The sequence below is a fragment of the Neolamprologus brichardi genome, chromosome 12, assembly GCF_056152115.1.
Source record: "Neolamprologus brichardi isolate AB-2024 chromosome 12, ASM5615211v1, whole genome shotgun sequence".
NCBI lineage: Eukaryota > Metazoa > Chordata > Actinopteri > Cichliformes > Cichlidae > Neolamprologus > Neolamprologus brichardi.
In genome coordinates, this window is record NC_142115.1 from 24,651,077 (window position 1) to 24,672,149 (window position 21,073).

The 21,073-nt window shown below is 40.4% G+C and overlaps 1 protein-coding gene across 2 annotated transcripts in view; it reads left to right on the forward strand.

Moving 5' to 3' along the window:
• Nucleotides 1-21,073, forward strand: part of aopep (aminopeptidase O (putative)) — an 89,880-nt gene that overhangs the window by 35,127 nt on the left and 33,680 nt on the right. For both annotated transcript variants that reach the window (XM_006789804.3, XM_035907341.2), the window contains exons 8-14: nucleotides 1,148-1,254; nucleotides 6,397-6,499; nucleotides 6,709-6,816; nucleotides 7,329-7,372; nucleotides 11,324-11,384; nucleotides 15,647-15,709; nucleotides 16,839-16,925. In XM_006789804.3, coding sequence (XP_006789867.2) covers nucleotides 1,148-1,254; nucleotides 6,397-6,499; nucleotides 6,709-6,816; nucleotides 7,329-7,372; nucleotides 11,324-11,384; nucleotides 15,647-15,709; nucleotides 16,839-16,925 — 573 coding nt within the window. The remainder of the gene's footprint in view (nucleotides 1-1,147; nucleotides 1,255-6,396; nucleotides 6,500-6,708; nucleotides 6,817-7,328; nucleotides 7,373-11,323; nucleotides 11,385-15,646; nucleotides 15,710-16,838; nucleotides 16,926-21,073) is intronic.

Genomic DNA, 21,073 nt, shown 5'->3' on the forward strand with positions numbered 1-21,073 from the left:
CCAAAATCTCACATAAATGCTTTCCGCACCATGTTGAATATATGCCACGGAGAACCAAAACAACTCTGAAGGCAAAAGGAGGGCCAAGCTGGTACTAGCAAGGTGTTCCCAATGAAGTGGCCAGTGAGAATAAAGGCAAGCGGGTGCCTCTGAGAAGATAATCTTCTCTCATTAGAAATGATTTATATGTAAATAATTTGAGTCATTAAAAACAAATACTGCTAAAATATCATGTAGCAAAATTCATTAAATAAATAAAATGCGGGTCAGTATTCCAACCTTTCGTCTGTTCAAACATCACTGTGACAAAAACATACGTTAAACTTTTTTTTAAAAAAGGTAACTAGAGAGTATTGGAATACAAAAAAGCAAAAACAGGAAATAAATTTGAAAAATCACAAGAGTTGGTCAAACAAACAAAATTTTCTCAACCAATCACAACATCAATAAATTTACACCTCTTTAGGTGTAAAACCACATCAGTCGCATAGTTGATTCGTTAGTAAAAAAAATTTCTAAAGATTGTTTTCCAAAAAATTTTAACATCACATTTTCCCAAAGGTCCTTCAACAACCAGATGGTTAATTAAGGATCCCTGCAAAAAATATAAGAGACTAAATAGATAAAAGAAGTGGGTGTAGCATTAATGTTTGCAACACTGACTTCAGTTCTAATCTTGTAGTTGATGGGGCTACAGACCTAATCCTCCCACTTGTATTCCCACACCATCTAGAGTTACACAAGTGCTTTTCTTTTGTCTGTGATGTTAAATCTAAACACCTTTATGATATGAACTTTAGTCTGCTGAAAGGATTTAATCACATCTGCTTCCAAGTGTTGCCAAACTGAATAACAGAGAGCGCTTCTATCGCAGTGTCTTTATGTTTTTGCAGAATTCACCATATTTAGCTCTTTTCGATGCTGTTTTATCTTGTTTTTGTTTTAATATAGGGCTGTTTTAATTTTATGTTTTATGTGTTTTATTTATTTATTTTGCTGTTTTCTGTTATTCTATTGTTTTAGCTTATTTTCTGTACAGCACTTTGTTCCTGTGCTGGGTATTTTAAAGTGCTTTATAAATAAAATTGGATTGGATTTTCATCTGGCAATTTTGCATTGACTTTTGTCCACGTGTGTCTCCCTCCAGCTCTCTTTAGAGGAGAAAACCGAGCAGTTTGACCTGAAGGCACTTCTGAGGTGGAGAAGACTTTCCGATGAGTTGCAAAACTCAAAAGAGGAACTTCAGATCCTCAGGTGTGTGTCTTTATACAGAAACACGTTTTTGGAGGGTAACTAAACAGCACCATGGCAAGAATCAAAGCCCTTACCTGAATTCAATGAATTGTGCATAGTCCACTTCTAACATGATGTGTGTTTGGTGTCTGGCCATAGTCTAAGACATCAGCTCTTATCACCACTGATGATGCTCAAAATGAAGTTAATGTTCGTTGGCAAAATTAGGTTTTTAATTTGTTTTATTGATTCAGTTACCACCAATTTTTGCATCATGTTATGATTATGTTGACCCTAAACTGTTTGCTAAAATAAAAAATCCATATACAATGAGATAAATTTTTTTTTGCAATGAACAGATTCTTTACAGTGAATGTTATCTTCTATTTTCAGACCAGACTGTGCCTAGATTTTTCTTAGTGTCTGCACATGCAGACGCACACATGAACGTAGAGTCTAGGCATTCCAGGGGTACAGGTGTGGCAGGTGTGGCAATAAAGTATATCCAGGTGTGCTGTACCGTCATGTCTTAGAAAAGCTCACATCACGAGGAAGGCAAGTGTGCGCAAACACATAAATTAAGACAGACGGACAGTGTGGGACCCACACCCTGCTTTATTTCATCCAGGGTGGAAGCAGAGTGTCATCGGGGGATTATAGCTGTAAACCCCAACAAGGGCTTAACCCTTTAGCTAATGAAAATGCTGTTGATTTCTCTGTGCGTATTGCAGCTCTCATTAGACATTAAATCACTGGTGGTTACACTTGTGATATTTATGGATATTCACATTCACTTTAACAGTGAAATTCAGCCTGCTTCAAATACTTCATGTGGTGTTAGTGATGTTCTTTATTGGTGAATTTACCTTTGTTTTTAAAACTTTTATGATTTAAATTGTTCCAGATCTTTAAGACTGCTGTCTGATAACGTCTTTATTTGTGGTAGGCTTCAACATGGAAGGAGCCATGGCTGTGAATTACAATGTACCTTAAAAGAAGAAGCTGGCAGTGCGGGAAAGGGTTAAATATACATTGGAGAGTGGTGTCGGTCAGAGTGTTCCTCCACAAGACAGACACATGGGTTGTTAGAGAGGATCAGGCTTAGGTTTCTTGTCGCCTGATGGGGTTACATCAACAACATCAAACTTTTTACAGTATGTGCACACACACATGCACACATGCAAGCCTGGCTGCATGTTTTGACTGACTGCTACATGGAAACATGGTGTGTTGCATTTGTAGTGAAAAACACGCTATTGTCAAAGTGGCAAATAACTCCAAAAAGATTGCCAAAGCAAGTTGGGGCATAAATGAACCCTGCTCACAGGCTTAATGATCTTAATGATTGAACACATTTAGTCTGTGTATATGTACTTCTATAATGCGGCTGTTACTCTGCAAATGTGCTCCCGTTTGTGTTCCTTTACTTCTGTCAGCATGTACATTTTAGCAAAGCTAATTATTGTTTGTTTACTTTCAGCAGAGCCCGTTGTAATTATAGTGCATCTACGCATTTCGTTATAACATTTTATCTTCTGAGTCCTTCCTATATAAAAACTCTTTATCAGCTTCCAGGGAAGAGCTAAGACATTCACTGCCAGTTATGAGGTAAATGCAGTCATTGTTCATGTAGTTTGAGTTAACTGATTTGTAATGTTGAGTGCCTGTAGTGCCCAGCAAGTCAGATAAAGCTGTGGACATTTGACGTGACACCATAGTGAAGAATGGAATTCGGCATACAGTATGCGTCGATGGAAAAATAAAGTTTTACGATAGTAAATGACTAATGACTCAGTTATTACAGTTGACGTGGAGCAGCGCTTCTAGTTTCACCTATAATTACTACTAAATTATAGTTATTTTTCCAGGGGAAATTTCCCATATAAAAATTCATTATAACAGTTTTTTTTAAACAAACAGAGTTATTGAGTTTTTTGTTTTCCATATGAAAACTGTTGTCTGATGAAGTGTACAGCAGTCGAGATTAACCTTGATCTTTATTCTTGATCCTGAGGGTAATACAGGTGATGCAGAACCTGAAGTGTGGGGTTTTTTGAGGCCTTCACCACACTGCAGTCTTCATCAGTTTTCTCATTGGACATTAAAATGACTCTGAACTCATCATCATTATTATAGAGTATGAATTGAATAACAATTCCTGAAAACTTGAAAACTGATAACTAACTCAAGGATGCTGCTGCATGTCCCCTTAAAGGTGTGACGCAGATTTTTGTTTTCTTTACACTGGCTCCCTGGGAAGTTTAAGGGTTCAATTTGAAATTTTGGTCATCACGGTTTGATGCCTCCACATATCAGTGAGCTACTACAACCACACATAACACCAAGATCTATTAGGTGTATTGGCTGTACCAAGATCCAAGTTAAAGATAAAAGGTGATTGTGCTTTTGAGGTTGTGGAACCTCATGAAGATCTGTGGACACTAATGATACCTTTAAAAAGTAACTTAGGAACCACCTCTGTCTCTGTCAGCTTGCCTTTATGGTTTGTTTTTTTTTTATCTATTTTTACAATTTTAGTTATTGTATCTTAGTCTGTACTGTAAAGCGCTTTATGAATTTTGTAGGGCCCTCAAAGTCCTGACACAGATCACTCTTTCATGTGGAATACACAACCTTTGTGCCCAAGTCCACATGTAACTTCATTTGCATTAGAACCACATGTACATAAACACTAACTCAGTGTCACAACACAGTGAAGACTCTCTAAGGATCTGCTGAAGGGAAGGGAAGGAAACCACAGTGGGATATATACAAAGAGATGTCCTCACCATACACAAATGCACACACAAAGGCTAAATGGTAGGTTGTTCTTTCCAAGTTCAGTAGGTCACAATTGACACCCCATGATCCAGCAGGGGCCCCAGTGGCCAGTGTTTATCAGTCCATTTCAGATGAGTTATATTTAGGGCAGCCTGGGCCAGACGCCATTCTCCCTGCTGATTTACTGGGCTGCTGGGAGCGCTGCTCTACCTTATCCGGTTTCCACAGTCAACCCAGTGTAATTTGTCAGGATATGGCTCACGGAGCTATAAACCTCTCGTGTGTGTATGTGTGTTCTCGTTTGACATTAAGTTCTGTCAGTAATAGCTCCTGATTTCCGCTCGCTTTTTCTCTCCCTTTCAATCTCAGACACACCCAGGTGTACGCACGGCTACGCATGCACACACACACAGACAAACACCCCCCTTCTCACTGCCCTACAAGTCAGATAAGAACGCCATTTATTCTGAAATACATTTAGCTATTACGAGACGCTGAAGGCAGCAAGCACCGTTTCCTCCTAAAGTTTTAGTTAATCATCCCTGACAAAGAAAGGCAGCAAAACCCAGGGATTCACACATCAATAAATCCCTTATAAAGAAGGCTGAAGTCCCTTTGTTTAACATGACAGTGATGAATCAACATTTTTTTTCTCTCCGTGGTCTGCTGCTAGTGTCTCTGACATAAGAAATGGTTACATTTTCCGTGGAAAGACAGTACATGTTCTGTCACTGTTTTCATCTTTTGTGCTAATCCTTCTTTTTCCTCTCAGACCCACAAACACATACACACAAGTTCCCAGGGGTACAGCACATCCCGCTGTCTTAAAAAGAGTCCATTTCATCTTATCGCAAGGAACAGACAGCCACAGGCTGAAATGGGCAGGTGACTGGACAGAGAGCAAGTTTTAAAAAAATCCAGTGTTTAAAGGAAAATGTTGATATAAAGGGACCACATATAAAACAAACACGATATTGCATATTTTAAATTTTAAGTTGTAGCCTGTTTGTTATATCCAAATGTGTTATTCATTAATATACAGTCACTGACAGACTGAGAATAATGAAAGTCTTTATTTCTGGAGAGTCAACATCATTAGTTTGATTTTCTGAGGCGGATTTTCCGAAATCAGGTCATTTCCATAGCGATTTCTCTCGCACAGCATTTATATGACATGCATACATCCACACAAGTGGGAACACGCCCTCAGATGCATGATGAAAGTGCTTGAAAGAATGACCAGTTGAATTTAGAAATTCCAGGAAGCTGATGACTTCCTCTCTTTCAGTACACTAAGCAAACCAAACATTCCTGCCTATCTTCTGCCCTTGATTTCTCCCACACCTCCTCCTTGTCTTGTCCTCAGCCCTAGTCTGCTTTACCCCCCTCTCTTCTGCATCCTGCCTTCCCTCTTCTGCTCACCATGTCTGGACAAACACTTGTGTAAATTAAATATTTGACCAACTTGTGGCTCCCTGCTTAGGCTCAAGTCAAAAAATTAAAGAGTCACATGTGACTTTCTGTGCCTTTAGCCTTTCCGATCGTCCATGTACGTGTGCGTGTGTGTGTCTGGCCCTGTCATGAAGCGGTCTTGTGGAAAAGTGCAAGCCAGTGATGAAGGGTGTATTGATTGGTGGGCCAGGCGCCTGCCGTATCGACTTGGCAGGAGGGTGATCCTTCAAGGCCTTCCTATTGGCACACTGAGTTAATCTGCTCATCCTGATCAATACCAGCTAACTAAAACTATCATTGCACAGCATCCCATGTCAGGGATTTGTTTGTCTGGTTTTTTATTGGTTTTATGCGTGTTTGTTTGTGTGTTTTATGGAGGTTGAGGGGATGATTTGTATCTTCGTGACGGGGAAAATGAAACCCAGAGCGTGGCTCTTTTGTGCTGGTAGTCAGGGGGTGCGTTTTTTGTGCGCAAGTGTTATATGTTCGCTCCATGACTCACGGGCAGTAAAAGTTAGAGCACAGCACTGTGAGGTCATATAAACACTATAGTATGCTATTATAAATCCACAGTTTTATTTCCAGCCTACCTCTGGCAAAGTGTGGCAACTTGGCAATGTGTTCACCATTGAGAAATGGCCTGAGCGGTGCCATTTAGTGTTGCTGACAGTGTACTCTTGCTCTGTTGAAATGGTGGTTTTCCTGCAACTAAAATGTCTGGAGAGCAAGATAAAATAAAAATAAAAATGTGCTCCTGTTCTCCAACATCTCACTCCTGTTTTGCCTTCTAGTCTTGTCATGTACCTGTGCACAGTACTGCTGATGGCGTGTGCCGAAAATCTCGCTTTGTGTGCTGTACGTCGATCTCTTCACTTGTCCAGTCTTTCTGTGAGCAATTTTTTCTTCCCTGCTCTGTTTGCCCTCCTGCAGACCTAACATGGAGAAGACTGGTCAGGTCAGTGAATCTGGCTCCTCCACAGTTAAGCATGCCCTCAACCCTGAAAAACCCTTCATGCAAGTCCACTACCTCAAGGTGAGACTAATGTCATAGTAGGAAGGTAGGAAATGAACAAAGAAAGGAGGGAATGAAGACAAATAAAAGAACCAGATCCAATCAAAGTATCGAATAAACTTATAGTATCTCTTTGTTTTGTTTTTTTTTAAATTTCTGTGAGCTTTCTTGTTTGGTGCTATAGACGTTTGTCTATAATTGATTGTTTGCATGTCTTACCCTTTGTCCAGGGCTACTTTCTCCTCAGGTTCTTGGCCAGTCAAGTGGGAGAGCAACAGTTTATTGAATTCTTCCAATTATTTGTGAAGAAATACCACGGCCATCTAATTTTGTCCCAGGTGAGGCTGGAAACATATCTCTGCTGCTACTTCAGAGGCTGCTGATAACATTTTAGCTCACGTGTGAACTATTTAATTCGACCCCTCTCTCCAGCACATTTGCTGCTTTTATAAATTATTGGGAGGTTGATGTAAACCTGATTGCCACATTGTTACAATAGCTTTCTCTCAAATTGATGATTGTACATCAACAGAGGCACATGTGTTTATTCTGGTGGGGCCACAAAGCTGAGTGATCCCACCTGGAACTGTGTGTGTGTGTGTGTGTGTGTGTGTGTGTGTGTGTGTGTGTGTGTGTGTGCATGCGTGCATATGAGTTCCACCTGGCTCCTGTTACTTCAGTCGCAGATTGAGTCTTCCCACTAAATAGAGGAAGTAACATAAACACTGTTTAACCTTGTACTCTTGACTTAAGATCATGTATGCCTTTCTCTTTTCTTTTTGTCTTCCTCCCACATCTACTTAAACGACTCCATTTCTGCTTGTCTTTTTTTTTGTTCTGTTTTAAACAGGATTTCCTGCAAATGTTACTGATTAGCTTTCCCGGCATGGAAAGGTATGTTGTTTGCTATGAGAACTCTCGGCAGTGTAATTCATGAATAATGTAAAGATGCATTAAAACCAATTTGGTTTGTACTATAGCAGGAGTAGTCTTAGTTTCTAGTTGCAGACAAATAAGAGATGTGGTTAAAGATTATTATTTTTTGTTTGTTTCAATGTAGCTTTTAAACGTTCAGTGGCAGATGTGATATGTTAATCGATTTCATGTAAAATGCGTTTGGTCCCACTGTGGAAATATGAAGCATCCAACACCAGTTCTGTTAGGTGAACAGTCTCATTCACTCTCATATTCACTGAAGTGTAAAAGGATAACTGCTCCTCCTGCTCTCCTCCTCTCTAATTCTCCCTCACTCTCTCTGCACTCTCTTAATCATTCAACTTTCTTTTTCTGCCGATTGCCTCATTAACCTCTTCATGTGTCTTGTCCTGCTGGCACACGTTTTTTTCCTTGTCTGTCATTCACATGCTTTCTCCCATTATCAGCCCTTTCTTTTCCTACTCTTCTTTTCTCGAGCATCTATTTGTCGGCTCTCAGTGTTTTCTTTCTGCCTTCTCTGTCATGTGGAGTGTGCTGCTGCTGGACGAGAAGAGATTGATTGAATTAAACAGAGGGAGTTGGGCAGAGTCAATATTTGGATTTGATGCCTCTTTCAGTAAACAGCTCAGTGAAATAGAAGGGTTTAAGATTAGAATAGACAGTTGCTGCTCTGGGTCATGGCCAGTCTTTTCGTGATGTGAGGTCATGTATCCTTGGAACAGTGGCGTGCAGGGACTTTTACAGAAAGGCAACCAGAGACAATCCCAAACCTCTCACTCCCTGACCCCAAGCACACACAGAAATCAAAAACATACCACGCGCATTGCCTGTCTGCTCTCCTTTCTGGCTGAAGAATTGTAAAATATTATTACTTCTATAATTAAGTAAATATTTACACTATTGCCAAAAATTATATACTATTAGCTGACAATGACAAGTGATGGAGGAATTTTTCAAGCAATTCCTTTAGGAAGCAATAAAACACAATGAAAACACCCCATTGCACATAAAACTGTATTTTTGGAAAATTGTGCGTAAAGTATCAAAATTCAGAATAATTATTCTGCAGAAAAATGTTCCCCATCATTTACTTTGTTTAATCAAAGTTTACTTTGCATTTGGATCTGTTCATTAGAACTTTCATGGTGAGGTACAGGGAGTTGTAGATGTAAATGAAGGTCATCATTGGGGTGAAATGCCAAAATAAGTTATTTTGATAGTTAAAGATCACACTGCACTAGCCAGTAGCACCCAAAGCCCTCAGAGACAGTGTAGGAAAGCTAAAGTGAGTGCACATTCTCCCCTTGGTTTAAAAAAAGGAGCCCTTCATAACTTCTGTGCAAGTCAAGAACACTCTTGAGTAAGTAGGTATATCATTGTTAAAACCACCGATCCATTTTCTTTGACTTATCTAGTTGAGGATCTCTTGGGGCTGGAGCCCAGCTGCCATAGGACGAGAGGGAGGGTACATCTTGGACAGGTCACTGATCTGTTGCAGGGCTAACACATAAAGCCACAACCAATTTAGAATCTCTGATTAATCTAAGATTCTGTGGGAGATAATGAGAGCAAACATGCAAACATCAGAACATGTGAACTCCATATAGAAAGTCCTAGCTGCCTGGTGGAATTGAACCTAGTGTTGTCTTTTGTGTGGCAATGGTGACAATGGAAACCACTTGTTACACTGACGACTAGACCTTTTTCAGAAAACATCTAAAAGAACAAATTAAACCAATATTAACTTGCACCAAAATGATGGGAAATAAAAAGTATGGAGAAAGTAAGAAAAATAGCTTATGATCCAAAGCATATCACATCATCTGTCAAACATGTTGGAAGCAATGTTATAGCATAGGCATGTATGGCTGCCAGTGGAACTGAGTCACTAGTGTTTATTGATGGCTGCTGAGAGAAGTAGGAGGATGAATTGTGGAGTGTACAGGGTTATACTTTCTGCTAAGCTTCAACCAAATGCTGCAAAAACTTTACAGGACAAATGGAAAATGCCCCAAAACATTCTCCAAAAGCAACACAAGAGTTTATTAAGGCAAATAAGTTGGATATTTTTTAATGGACAAGTCAGTTGCCTGGTTTCAACCCAATAGAGCATGCTTTTCAGCTACTGAAGACAAAACTGAAGGCGAACAGGCGCACAAACAAGCAGCAACTGACGGTGGCCACAGTAAAGGGCTGGCACAGCATCTCAAAGGAGGAAAAACAGCATTTGGCGACTTCCCGCAAATATTAAAACGGTCCTCACATTTAACATTTTCTAAGTGTTTCACGTTACTTTACAAAATGCAGTATTTTTGCTAAATCCTTTTAATTAAACTCTGCACTATTTTTTAAAATTTAAAATCCACAGTGGTGGTGTTCTGAGGCAAAATACAAAACATGTCATTGTCCAAAAACATATAGACTTAACTGTGTATTCTTACATGTCACTAAGAGGATGACTAATTAGTGAAACTAAAGTGAAGTTTACATTTTAGCGTCACAGAACGGAACAGGTAGATACATGCCTCATATGCTCTCGTGAGAGATGAAGCTTATTTCTCACTAGACCTATTATTAAGCATCACTTGATGAGTCATGTGGTATATTAAGTGTATTAACCTTTTGTTTGCCACACAAGAGAAGTATGCTGACATAATCCCATGTAATCCGACTTTGTGGGTTCTCACTGTTGGTGTGGCAGATGTTTAGTCTCTAGACTCTGTCTATAATTTCAATCATGCCAAGAGTTTAAATGCGCTTGTGATGAAGTTGCTCATCACATTCTTAATCCTTGGTTTTTAAGCAAGTTGATGTTTTATTTGGATTATTGCTTCTTCTAATATGCTTTAAAGTGTAGTTTCCCAATACACCACTCTTTTAATTTGCCTAGAAATGCACTACATGAACTCGGCTAGTGTTCATGCAACAAAAAGCCAATTTAGTCACATGAGCAATGTTGAGAATTAGGCTGGATGCTTGTTTTCAAGTTTGTCTCAAGGCCACAGATTGTTTTTGTGAGCATGTTAGCTTTCTATCATTAACTTTGAGTTTAAACCACATTTTGACTTTTACAAGTTGGAATAAGATTAAGCCTGATGAACTGAGTTTAAGATTGCCTTAAATGGTCACTACAGGAGGTTAAACCCATTGTGACAATTATAATAGATTTACAAAATAGACCTATTTACATACTGTGTCTGTTATTTTTCTCAACGTGTCCGTTTAGGGATAAGTTTGGAAAATGTGGGGCAGCCTGAATTGCATGTGTTTAATAAAGAAAAAATACTATCCAGAAATAAAAAATAAAAATGTTTCAGTGAAGGTATTACTGTATACTTATACTGCACTGAAACCTTCAGAGTAGTCAAGAGTGGAATTTTTTCTCTCTAAGCACAGGCGGGTAGGATTGATAGTGGGGTGAAGGGCATGCTATTTAGTTACTCTTCGACTCTTTGTGCACTTTGTGTGTATACTTGATGTATACTTTACTGTTTGCATAAATACACCAGGCTGAATGTGGGATGTTTGTTTGCATACACATTTGTCTTTGCAAGTCAGCCCGGTCACTGTGTGTGTTCTCTGTATGGTGTTTGACTATTTCCACATGCAAACCATCCAATTTGGCCTCCTTTCAACTACTCAGACATGCATATACATAGACTCTTTTTTTTTTTTTTGCATGTCCATATGTATAACTCCAATTCATTGTCTGTGCACGCCTCTATTCTTGCCCATGTATAGGAAGGTGGGTGTGCCCCTTTTTTGTTTAAGGTGTTGGCCTAAATCTCAAGTCTGCCATAACCCTAACAGTATTTTCCCAGAACGATGTTTTTACAGTGCGTCTTGGGCAATAACAGTCATTGCTGTAATAATAGGAATAATACTAACACTTGTGCCATTGTGTTCCAGAAAAGGCCTCACCCTCGGTGCTATTTATGCTGACTGGCTCGATCAGCCGGGAATTCCAAAGGTACGAGAAGTCCTTCAGTATTTTTTTTTTTTTGGCTGAGTTTAAAATAATTAAATACCCGTTTATGAAAAAAAACAAGGCAATTCCTCACTTTTAAGCCTGACAGGTCTTTAAGTAGATAAAAACTGTGTTGGAATTTGTTCTTCATTGTAATGTTTAAAATAAATCAGTATTACTTAGGTTTCATTGTACACAATAAGGCAGTAATTTAGTCTTACTAATTGTTGTAATTGTGCTTACAGGGTAGCAATTCCCAGTGCATTGTTTTTCTTGTAGTCCACTGAAGGTTTCATTGTTTTAATGTTTTACAACCATTCTTACTACTCAGTAGTTAATGTTTACTTACTGTGGCAACAACCTGGCTGGCATTACCATGAACCGTAGAAAGACTGGTTCAATCCTGGTCACCCACAGGTTTGTGAAGTCCCCTGACTTTCACATTCTGGCAGCTGCCATCTTGGTTTTCTTTTAACCCCCAGATGTGTTTAGACAAGGTGATGGAGTTCTGAATTATGAGCAGCAGCCAGAAACATCCAGGAACCACTTTCCTCCATTGTCTCACGTCTAATGGAAGCTTCTCGTGTCGCATCTGCCATATTGGTTGTGTCGCATCCGGTATGGCATGACGCCACATGAGAAGAACAGCATTAGAATGGCTACGCAGCAGGGAATATTATTAACTACTATAGTTTAAATTGTGTGCAATAATTCAGAAACCATTTGTTAAAAATGGCTTGTATTTAAATTGGTTATAAAAGGTTATGTATATTAAGATTGTGACTGCTTTGCATTAAAGGTAGGTGCCAACCTTGCTCGGCTTCAACTAAGACAAGTTACAGAACTGAGCACCTTATGCAGTTATTAACAGCCTGACCTAGGAATGTGTACTCCACCAAGCTAGGTAGTTATAACCCCCCAAATAGTCATAATGCTAACCTTAGCTTTAACACAGGATTTCACAAACCAGTTTTTAACGTCATGGTGGTCACATCCATCTTTAAGTTATATTTAGCCATTGCAAGACTGCTACTGTATCTTGGTGAGGTGAGCAGTCCTGCTATATCTGCCCCCTCAAAGGGTTACAAATACTAGGATTGCTCAGACAATCAATCCACTCCAACAGCTTCTTCAATTCTGCCATCTCCATGGTTACTGATCTTAATTACCACTGTGCGTGTGTGCAGTTTTTAGTGTCTGTTCCTGTGTCTGGGAGCCTTCACCTTCTGGATGCGATGATGTAACTTGAGTCTTCCAGGGGCCTCTCAGGGTGGAAAGGACAGTGCGGAGGGAGTGCTCCGCTGTTTTTTCACACCCGATTGGGTGAAAGCTGATTGTTTTTGCAGAGGCTTTTTTTGTGTTTGATGTGCCAGTCAGAGCGCTGGCTAATAAGATCAGCCCGATCGATTGAAACCTTTCACAAATGCAAGTGCTTGTGCATTATGTACACTGGGCACAAACACATTTTTAAAATCTCACATGCTGCCTCTCTTTCTCCTCTCTGCCTCCTTTGCTCTTGAATGTGCTTGAATTGAAGAAAGGCAGGAAATGATTTGGCCTAATAATAAACAATGACATCCACCAATCCTGTGCTGAACGATGGAGAATGAGAAGGCCAGTGTTGGTTTATTTTAGACCTCAAGAGTTCCCATTGGGATTATGATGTAGCGAGGAATATTTTGTTGATTCATTGATTCACCAGAGCTTTTAGCTCCTTCTTCTACTTAAACTACACCTATATGATAGTGTTTATTTTTTGTATTAATCACCAGTTGTCATATACTGATTTAAGTGCTGCTGATTTACCTAGTACATAATTGATGCTTTTTGTTCTTCCTGGCAGGTATTTGATTTAGATTTCCTAAACCTAAAAATCTTTAAAAGAGCAAAATGAAACTCTAGGATTTGACAAAGAAAATGCCAATACCAAGTGCCAATACCTAGAGCTCTGTCTTTGTAAAAATTTGCTCTCATACTTGTGCAATACAGCAACACGTATGTGTTTTGTAGCAATATAACTTAATTAAGACAAATATCCTGAAGGTGTTCACCAAATAAGTTTGATTTTCAGTCTAATTTTTAAAATATATATAAAAATATAAAAAGGTATTTTTTCCCTTCCTGGTTTACTTTTAATTTGTTAATGTTAATTTGTTTAATTTGTCTGAATTGTAATATTAGAAAAAAATAATCCGAGTACATATGAAATGGAGTTTTTCAAATGATGATTTCATTCATTAAGGAAAAAAAGCTATCCAAACTTACATGAAAAAGTAATCGACCCCTAAACCTAATAACTAGTTGTGCCATCCTTGGCAGCAAAAACTGCAATTAGGTGTTTGTTATAAATGGCAATGAGTCTTTCACATCACCGTGGATGAATTTCGGCCTACTCTTTTTTGCTGAATTGTTGCAGTTCAGCCACATCGGAGGGTTTTTTGAGTTTGAACAATCTGTTATAGGTCAAGCTAATGATGCTTAATCGGATTTAAGTTCAGACTTTGACCATGTGTGTAAAAATATTAATTTATTTTTGACCTTTCAGAGGTGTGTTTTGAATCATTGTCTAGCTCCATAATGAACTGATGGGCTGAACATTCTCTTTCAGGACTTTTTAGTAGAGAGCAGAATTAATGATTGTTGTAACCCTTTCCAGACTGATACATGTCAGTGGCTTTGCTTTTTTATCCTTGAATTGTGGCATGATGTGTTGCAGCTTGTAGCTAAGTGATTTTTTTTGTATTCAACAGGTCTCACAGTAATCAGGTCTCGGCGTGGGTCGTGAAATTAAACTCAGTTTTCCAAAAGTAGTTAATCCATCCTGCAAACATCTTAAACATACGTGTGACAAATATGGGAAAAACAAAGAAATCAGGAATGTGGCAAATATTTTTTCACACAACTGAGCTTCATATTAACAAATCCGGATATAAATACACTTCCTCTAATCATATCCGGATGTGTCCAGATCCGGAGCTTTACAGTTGGAAATACTGGATGCATTCACGTTATTTATCAAATGAAAAGATTGCTGTGAAGAACTTGAAGTATATCCAAGCAAAGACATTTCAAGTAAAATATGGTTAAAGCAAAAATACCAAAGCATGAAAGGATCTGAGAAACAAAGACAAAGGCGTCACCGTTTACGTGTATGAAATGAATGAGAGGCACTTAAGAGTGAAAGAGATGCAACTTGTGAACTTCTACACGCAGTCAAATATCGATTCACTAAAGAGACTAGAGAGACACCACAGAGACGCAGGCGCAGGACCAGAGAGTTGGAGAGAGACAAAGGTCTTGCTATTCAGGGAATGGCAGTGGAGATCTAGGCAGCAAGAGTTATGTGTGGTATCCTGTTACACAATGGCAATTTAGTACTTCAACACTCACTACATTCTACACTACCCACTCTCAAAACCTCCCTCTCTCTGTACCTCTCTGTGTCTCTCCATCCTTGCCTTGTACGCACACCTTCATGCTATTTCTGCTTGAGCAGCAGACACTTTTGTATAATACTTGTAGAGAAGTACGCAGGCATCCAGTTATAGTATTGAACTTTGTGTGTGTGTGTGTGGCTATGGTAACGCTAATACCTGAAACACAGTGCGGCTCTGTGTGTGTGCGTGGGAACGTCTGTGGAGTGCATATCGTGGATTGAGGCTGAGGATGAGGCGAATATCGTGTGTCGCTGCTGCCTGTGTGTGTGAGTGAGCTGTGTGACATTGTGAACACCTTGCTTCCACGCACTCCTGTCTGTCTCCTTCTTTTTCCCCACTCCACGCACACACCCGCAAGCACACGTGTACACATGGCATCATCGCTCTGGTGCGTGATTCACGTCACTTGAGCAGCGGCTTTGCTGAGGGCTTAAATAAGGTGAGAGAGTAAGGGCTGTGGGTGCGTAGGTGTTCGCTTGCATGAATGACTGCACATATATGTGTGTGTGTGTAATGGTGGAGGACTAAGGTGACTATCAGTCCTGTAGTTGCTTGTAAATCAGGTGATCCCCCCCTCCTTTTCGTACACCACCCCTTCCTCCTCTTTACTCCTTTCTCTCATCCTCCGGAGTCAAGTTGCGAGTTTCCGTCAGAGGAACAAGTGATAGCGCTCCCACCTCTTCCCTCTCCTCCCACCTCTCTTTTCTCTCCCTCCCCTTCCTGCTTTGCTCTCTCTCTCTCTCTCCTTCTCTGCCTCTGCAAAGCATTCCACTCTGTCCTGATCACTTGCCCCCGGCTCACTGCTTTCCCTTCTTCTCTCTCGTTCAGTGGCTGTATGAAAGGAGCGCCGTGTGGTCGCAGGCAAGGCTGGTGGAAGAAGTCAAAGCAGAGGTAGGCACTCTCTCTCTCTCTCTTTCTTTCCTCCTCTTCTTTCTTTCCCTGTCCCTTCCTCTCATCTTCAGGGAGTGGCAAGGAAGCACTCAGATTTTCAAATATTGCACCTTAGATTGCTTGATATGATTGTCACCTGATTCCCATCAGCCTCGTTTCCTTCGGTGTGTTACTCTGCCACTGTTTCTCTTTACTTGCTTTGTTTTTCTACCATCTGGTTGTGTCCTCCGCTTCACAGGGATTGATACCATCTCTTATCTCTACCTCTCTTGCACTCCCTTTACCTCTCTTTTTCTCATCTGCTCACTTTCGTTTCAGTCTCTCCCTCTGTCTGTCTCTGAGTGAAGTGCGGCACACAGCGCTCTACATCTGTTGCGTGTCATTCTGTGCTGCCTATCAGATTTCCCGTAAAGCTCTCATCTTGTTCTTAATTGCTTTGCCTATATTTTCCAGTTCTCCCAGTTGTATCTCTGTAAAAAGTAATTATTTGTATTTTAACTACCTTAAAACAGGAACTGTGCTTAAGCGACTGCGCTGTCGACGTGATTAATTTACTTTACATACTTTACATTTACTTTACATACTTGTTGGGAACTTGACTTTTCCTGTAGTCGTGTGTTTCTGTGAATTCATGTGGAACAAAAGGAACCAATGTTGGTAGATATGACTTTGGCCTTGATTGTGATTGGCTGTTGCACTCCAGGCTCTGTTACAACAACATACTTTCACTAGAACTCTTTTGTCTCAGCCACTTGTTTGGGTTGGAGCACGAGTGAGTGTGAGCCTGTGAGAAGGAAGGAGCTGTAGACTGTTATATATTATTGTGCCTGTCATGCTAATGGCTTGTTAACCTTACTTTTTTTTCATGGAGATATGATTTGGTTTACATTTACTTCTTGCTATTTACTCTTTTCTCTACTGTACACCCCTTCTTTCTCTCTCTCTCTCTCTGTCTGTGTCATCATTACACCCTGTCATAATTTCTTCTGCGGTTGTCCCCTTTTTTCCTGATTCTCCTTCACGCTCTCTTCCCTCTCACTCAAACCCTGCTACTTTGCTGTCTCCACTTGTCTACCTTTACACGCTCTTCTTTTTCCCGCCTTCATCCCCCCAATTCTCCCTCCTGCAGGTTGTAAAATGGATCCTCCTCAGTCAGAGTCATCACGGGAAGGGCAGAAAGCGGAAGAGAATGGAGCCCAAGGTGAACTACAAAGAGGTAGGAGGCACTCTGCTGTATTAAAAACTCCATCTACCTTCACTCTGCTCTACTTCTAACTCTTGGACATGTCCCCTAGCTTGTTTGAAAGCCTCTTTCATTCTAACCACCTTGATTTTTTTTTTTTTCCACTTAAAGTAGCTGATCGTTACAGTATTTTTTGTTTGTCTGAAAACACAATTATCCCTAATTCTGTTTATGTGTTACGTCTGTGAGGACAGTCTGCCCTGTACTTGTTTAAGTCTGTGTTTATGTTGTGTCCTCTGTCTACATATTTAACCTTTTAAGAGCTTGTATACATCACATAGCATGTGTGTGGCCTTGGTAAGTGTGTGTGCGTGTGTAGGTGTCTGTGTTTCTCTCAGGGAGGTGGACATCATTGCGCTTTTTTGACATTGAGGAGATACTTTCTGACGTGGAACTTTCCTTTGCAAACAGTTTTCTTCTCATTTACCAGCAAATAAAATAGTAAAAATTCCATTAAAAACAATCCAAAAATGATGCTTTAGCCCGTGCGAGTATGTGTAGTGTTAATTAGGAATCTCTGGAGACGGCTAATCCCCTCCACCCACTAATTGACACATGGACTTGCACACGCCTGCATCATTAATGAACACACACTGATCTATAAGCCACAGAGGGCCAGAAGTCATTAGCGAGAGTGGAGCAGCTTTTATATATCACTCGCAATATGTTCAGATGTTGTACACTGTAGGAAACATTTGCAAAGCTACTCATCTTTTTCTACAATGTATTTTATGTCATGAATAAATTAGGTGCCCCCGGAGTCTTCGAATAAAATTTTGGAGGAGGAAATAAAACACTGCTCTTTACATCCACTTTATTTCTAGGGTTTCACATTTTCTCTCTTTGTACTGCTGCTTTCAGTGAAAGCAGGGGTATACATATTTAAGGTGTGCTTAAAAGTTTATTTTAAATAAGATCTCATGTTGGAGCGTGACCTTTTTTCTGGATTCGATTAGCTTCAGCTCCTTTCAAACCCTGTGTTGTAATTTGGAGCACACGTGAATGAAATGTCAGAGCGGCCCCTACCCCCACCCCCACCCCCTCCTCCCTTCAACCCACCTGATACCTATCATCTGGCTTATTTACAACATACGCACACACATATATATACACAAATACACTTAGTTCTATGGGGCAGCAAAAGGGACTGTTCCTGTGGGGTGGGGGCAGAGAGTGCTGAAATCAGCCTCACGAAAGAATAGCCAATTACTGTCCACTTGGCCGTGCACAATAGTGAGAAAGAGGAGGGAGGGACGGATGGACGGACGGACGGATGGAACGAGGGAGCAGGGGGGATATAGGGGCAGGGGTGTGGGAGGTCAGCGTTTGAAGTTACACCATAAAAGCCATCCTGAAAGGAAACACTGAGTGACCCCTCCCCCCCAATCCATCCACTCCTCTCCCCTCTCTCCCCTGCGGCCCGGCCCTCTCCTCTTCTCCTCCCCTGCATCTCCCTCCCCTCCCTTTGTTTCAGCGAACAGAGTGCCCCATGGACCAACCAGGTGTATTTTATATTACTCCTTCATGTACTTCAAACGCCAAACAGTCCAATTTCTCCTCACCCCCTCTCCTCTTGATCTACTACTCCTTCTTTCCTTTTCCCTCCATCTATCAGCCTGTTGTAAGGCTATAAATCACCTTGCAGATCTGATCAGCAAAGGTAAAGAGAAAAACCAAAGGTAGGAGCATAAAACGCCAGAGACGGGAAGGCAAGAGAGGACTGACTTAAATAGCTGAGGTGTATCAGTGATGAGGCTATGATTGGATCATTAGATGGAAAATTGTAAACACTTGATATCACTGTTTTGAATTCTGTATCTCCTGTGGTTTATTTGGGATCAATTCAGCTGAAACTTAAACTTAAAATAGATCTAAGCCACAAAATGATGAGCTTCAGTGGAAAATGACAAAGGGAGGGGAAATGGGAGATGCTACTTGAGACAAGAGGGGGGGATAGGTGATGGCATGACTGTACAGAAAGAGGACAGCCACGGGAATAAAAGGTTAAAAGAAAAAGTAGAGGACAAGGGGAAAACAAATTGGTAAAACAGGATTTTTGGACCTCAAGCTGGCGCTAGACTAGCGGTGGATTAGAGGTTGATGATTGTGGAATCCAGTACGGTAATGAATCCGCTGCAGACATTTGAGGAAATGAGGACCAGAGTGGATATTTGAAAAGATGAAGCACACATGTGTGGATACATATGCAGCATTGGTCAGTTGTTGTAGAGGTGGTTAGGAAGAAAGAGAAGAAAAAGTGAGGGGGGCAAGAGAAAAAGTAGGATATTTAGTGGGGAGGAATCAGGCTGAGCCAGTGTTTAGCACTAATGACATCAGGGATGATTAGGGAATATACACACATTTACGCACCGACACAAACCTATAGGTTCATAAAGTGCATGAGCCAGACACCCCCTGCAGAGCAGCCCAAGATCTGGTCAATTTAATAGAGCCAAAGTTTATTACCAACTTCCCCTCGTCTTTGTTTCTGTGTAACGTTATTGATTTACAAGCATCTCGGTGTGCACGCCGAGCATTTTCCTTGTCCACACGTGTAAGTTGTGCGCGCACGTCTGATATGTGTGCATGTGTCCAGCGTGCGTGGAGAGGTCTGAAGAGGGATATTAGTCACGCCCGTGTGGTAATGGGCCTCATTTTGCTCTCATTTTCATCTGTGGTCTCCGTAATGAGGGGGTCCATCTGCCCCTGCTGATCAAGACAGGAAACCCTGTAGGGGAATTTTGTGAATAACTGGAGATCTTGGCCAACTATTTTGGCAAAAACCTGCTTGTCTGTTCTGATTGTGCAGTTAGCAATTTGTAATTGATCTGGTACTTTATCATCAACTAGCTTCCATATTAAATAGCTGGGAAATGGTCAGTGGGCATCGTAACAGACCAAAGCTTATCCTAAAACCTCAGTCCAGCCTTGTTAGCTGTATGGAACTTCATGGAAAAAGTGGCTTGTGGAAATTTCTTGTGCGTTTAATGGCAGGCGAGTTACAATAACATTTTAAAACTCCTATAATGGGGTTAAATTGAAATCTGGGTGTTTAATATTGCTAATGTTGATCAAGTAAACAACCTCCACACTTTAGGCTTTTTTAAAGTACTTTTTTACTTGAATACAGTGTATTAGTTCAGTTTGTCCTGCTGTATTTAGCGCAGATGTGATAAGGTTCTGTATATAGAGCATGTTTACATAGCTCCTTCTCCGGATAAACATATCTGGGAAATTGTGTAATCCTGAATTCTTTTCATTCCAGCTGAAATTGTTTTAGACCACACTATTTTTAATTCCAAACTGCAAACCTTTGTGAATGTAAGCATGCACGAGTCTTGTGTCAATGAGATCAATGAGATTTTATTGTCCCAAACATTGTGATTTTAGTCATAATTAACCGAGGACTTCTAATCATTTCATTTAAATTGTATGATTCCACATTTTCACCATGCTTTGTTTTTTGTGGGTTTTTTTTTAAAACCCCACACAAAAAGATTTTTAGCCTTGTAGTATTTATTGCACGGTTTGCCATATGATTATACACACAGAGTCTCTGCAGGCTCAGAGTGATAATGTATGTAAGAACAGGGACATCTTTCTCTGGGCCACAGATGCAGCAGAATACGCTGACAATGAATCAGCTTCCATCTCAGTGTCACTCCGTCACCTCATTTGCACCTACACGCCAGTGTGCATCTTCCTGGTTAATGACACGAGTTACTATGGAAACACGCATCATCAAGTTTGTGTTTGTTGCCATGGAAATGTCAACAACAACAGGTTTAGAAGAACATCCTGTCTTGCAACAGCACTTCGGTGGTTAAAGTGTACCCTCTTGAAACAGAAGGAGGGCAGTTGACTTAGACGTTGTCACATGGGCTGGCATTATCACAATATTCAGCAGCTGCAGCTTATAATTATATAATTTGTGAGAAATTATTGATAACTTTAACTTTATACTGCATGCCTTCTAGGTTAAAATTTTAAAGATACGCATGTCCAGTGTGGAAATTAAATTCTACTTCCGTTTGCTCTAGAGCAGTTACTAAACGGACCTTGCAGCTCTGGTATGCCGCAAGGACATATATGTTGGCTTCTATTTTAGGAGACAATTTAAA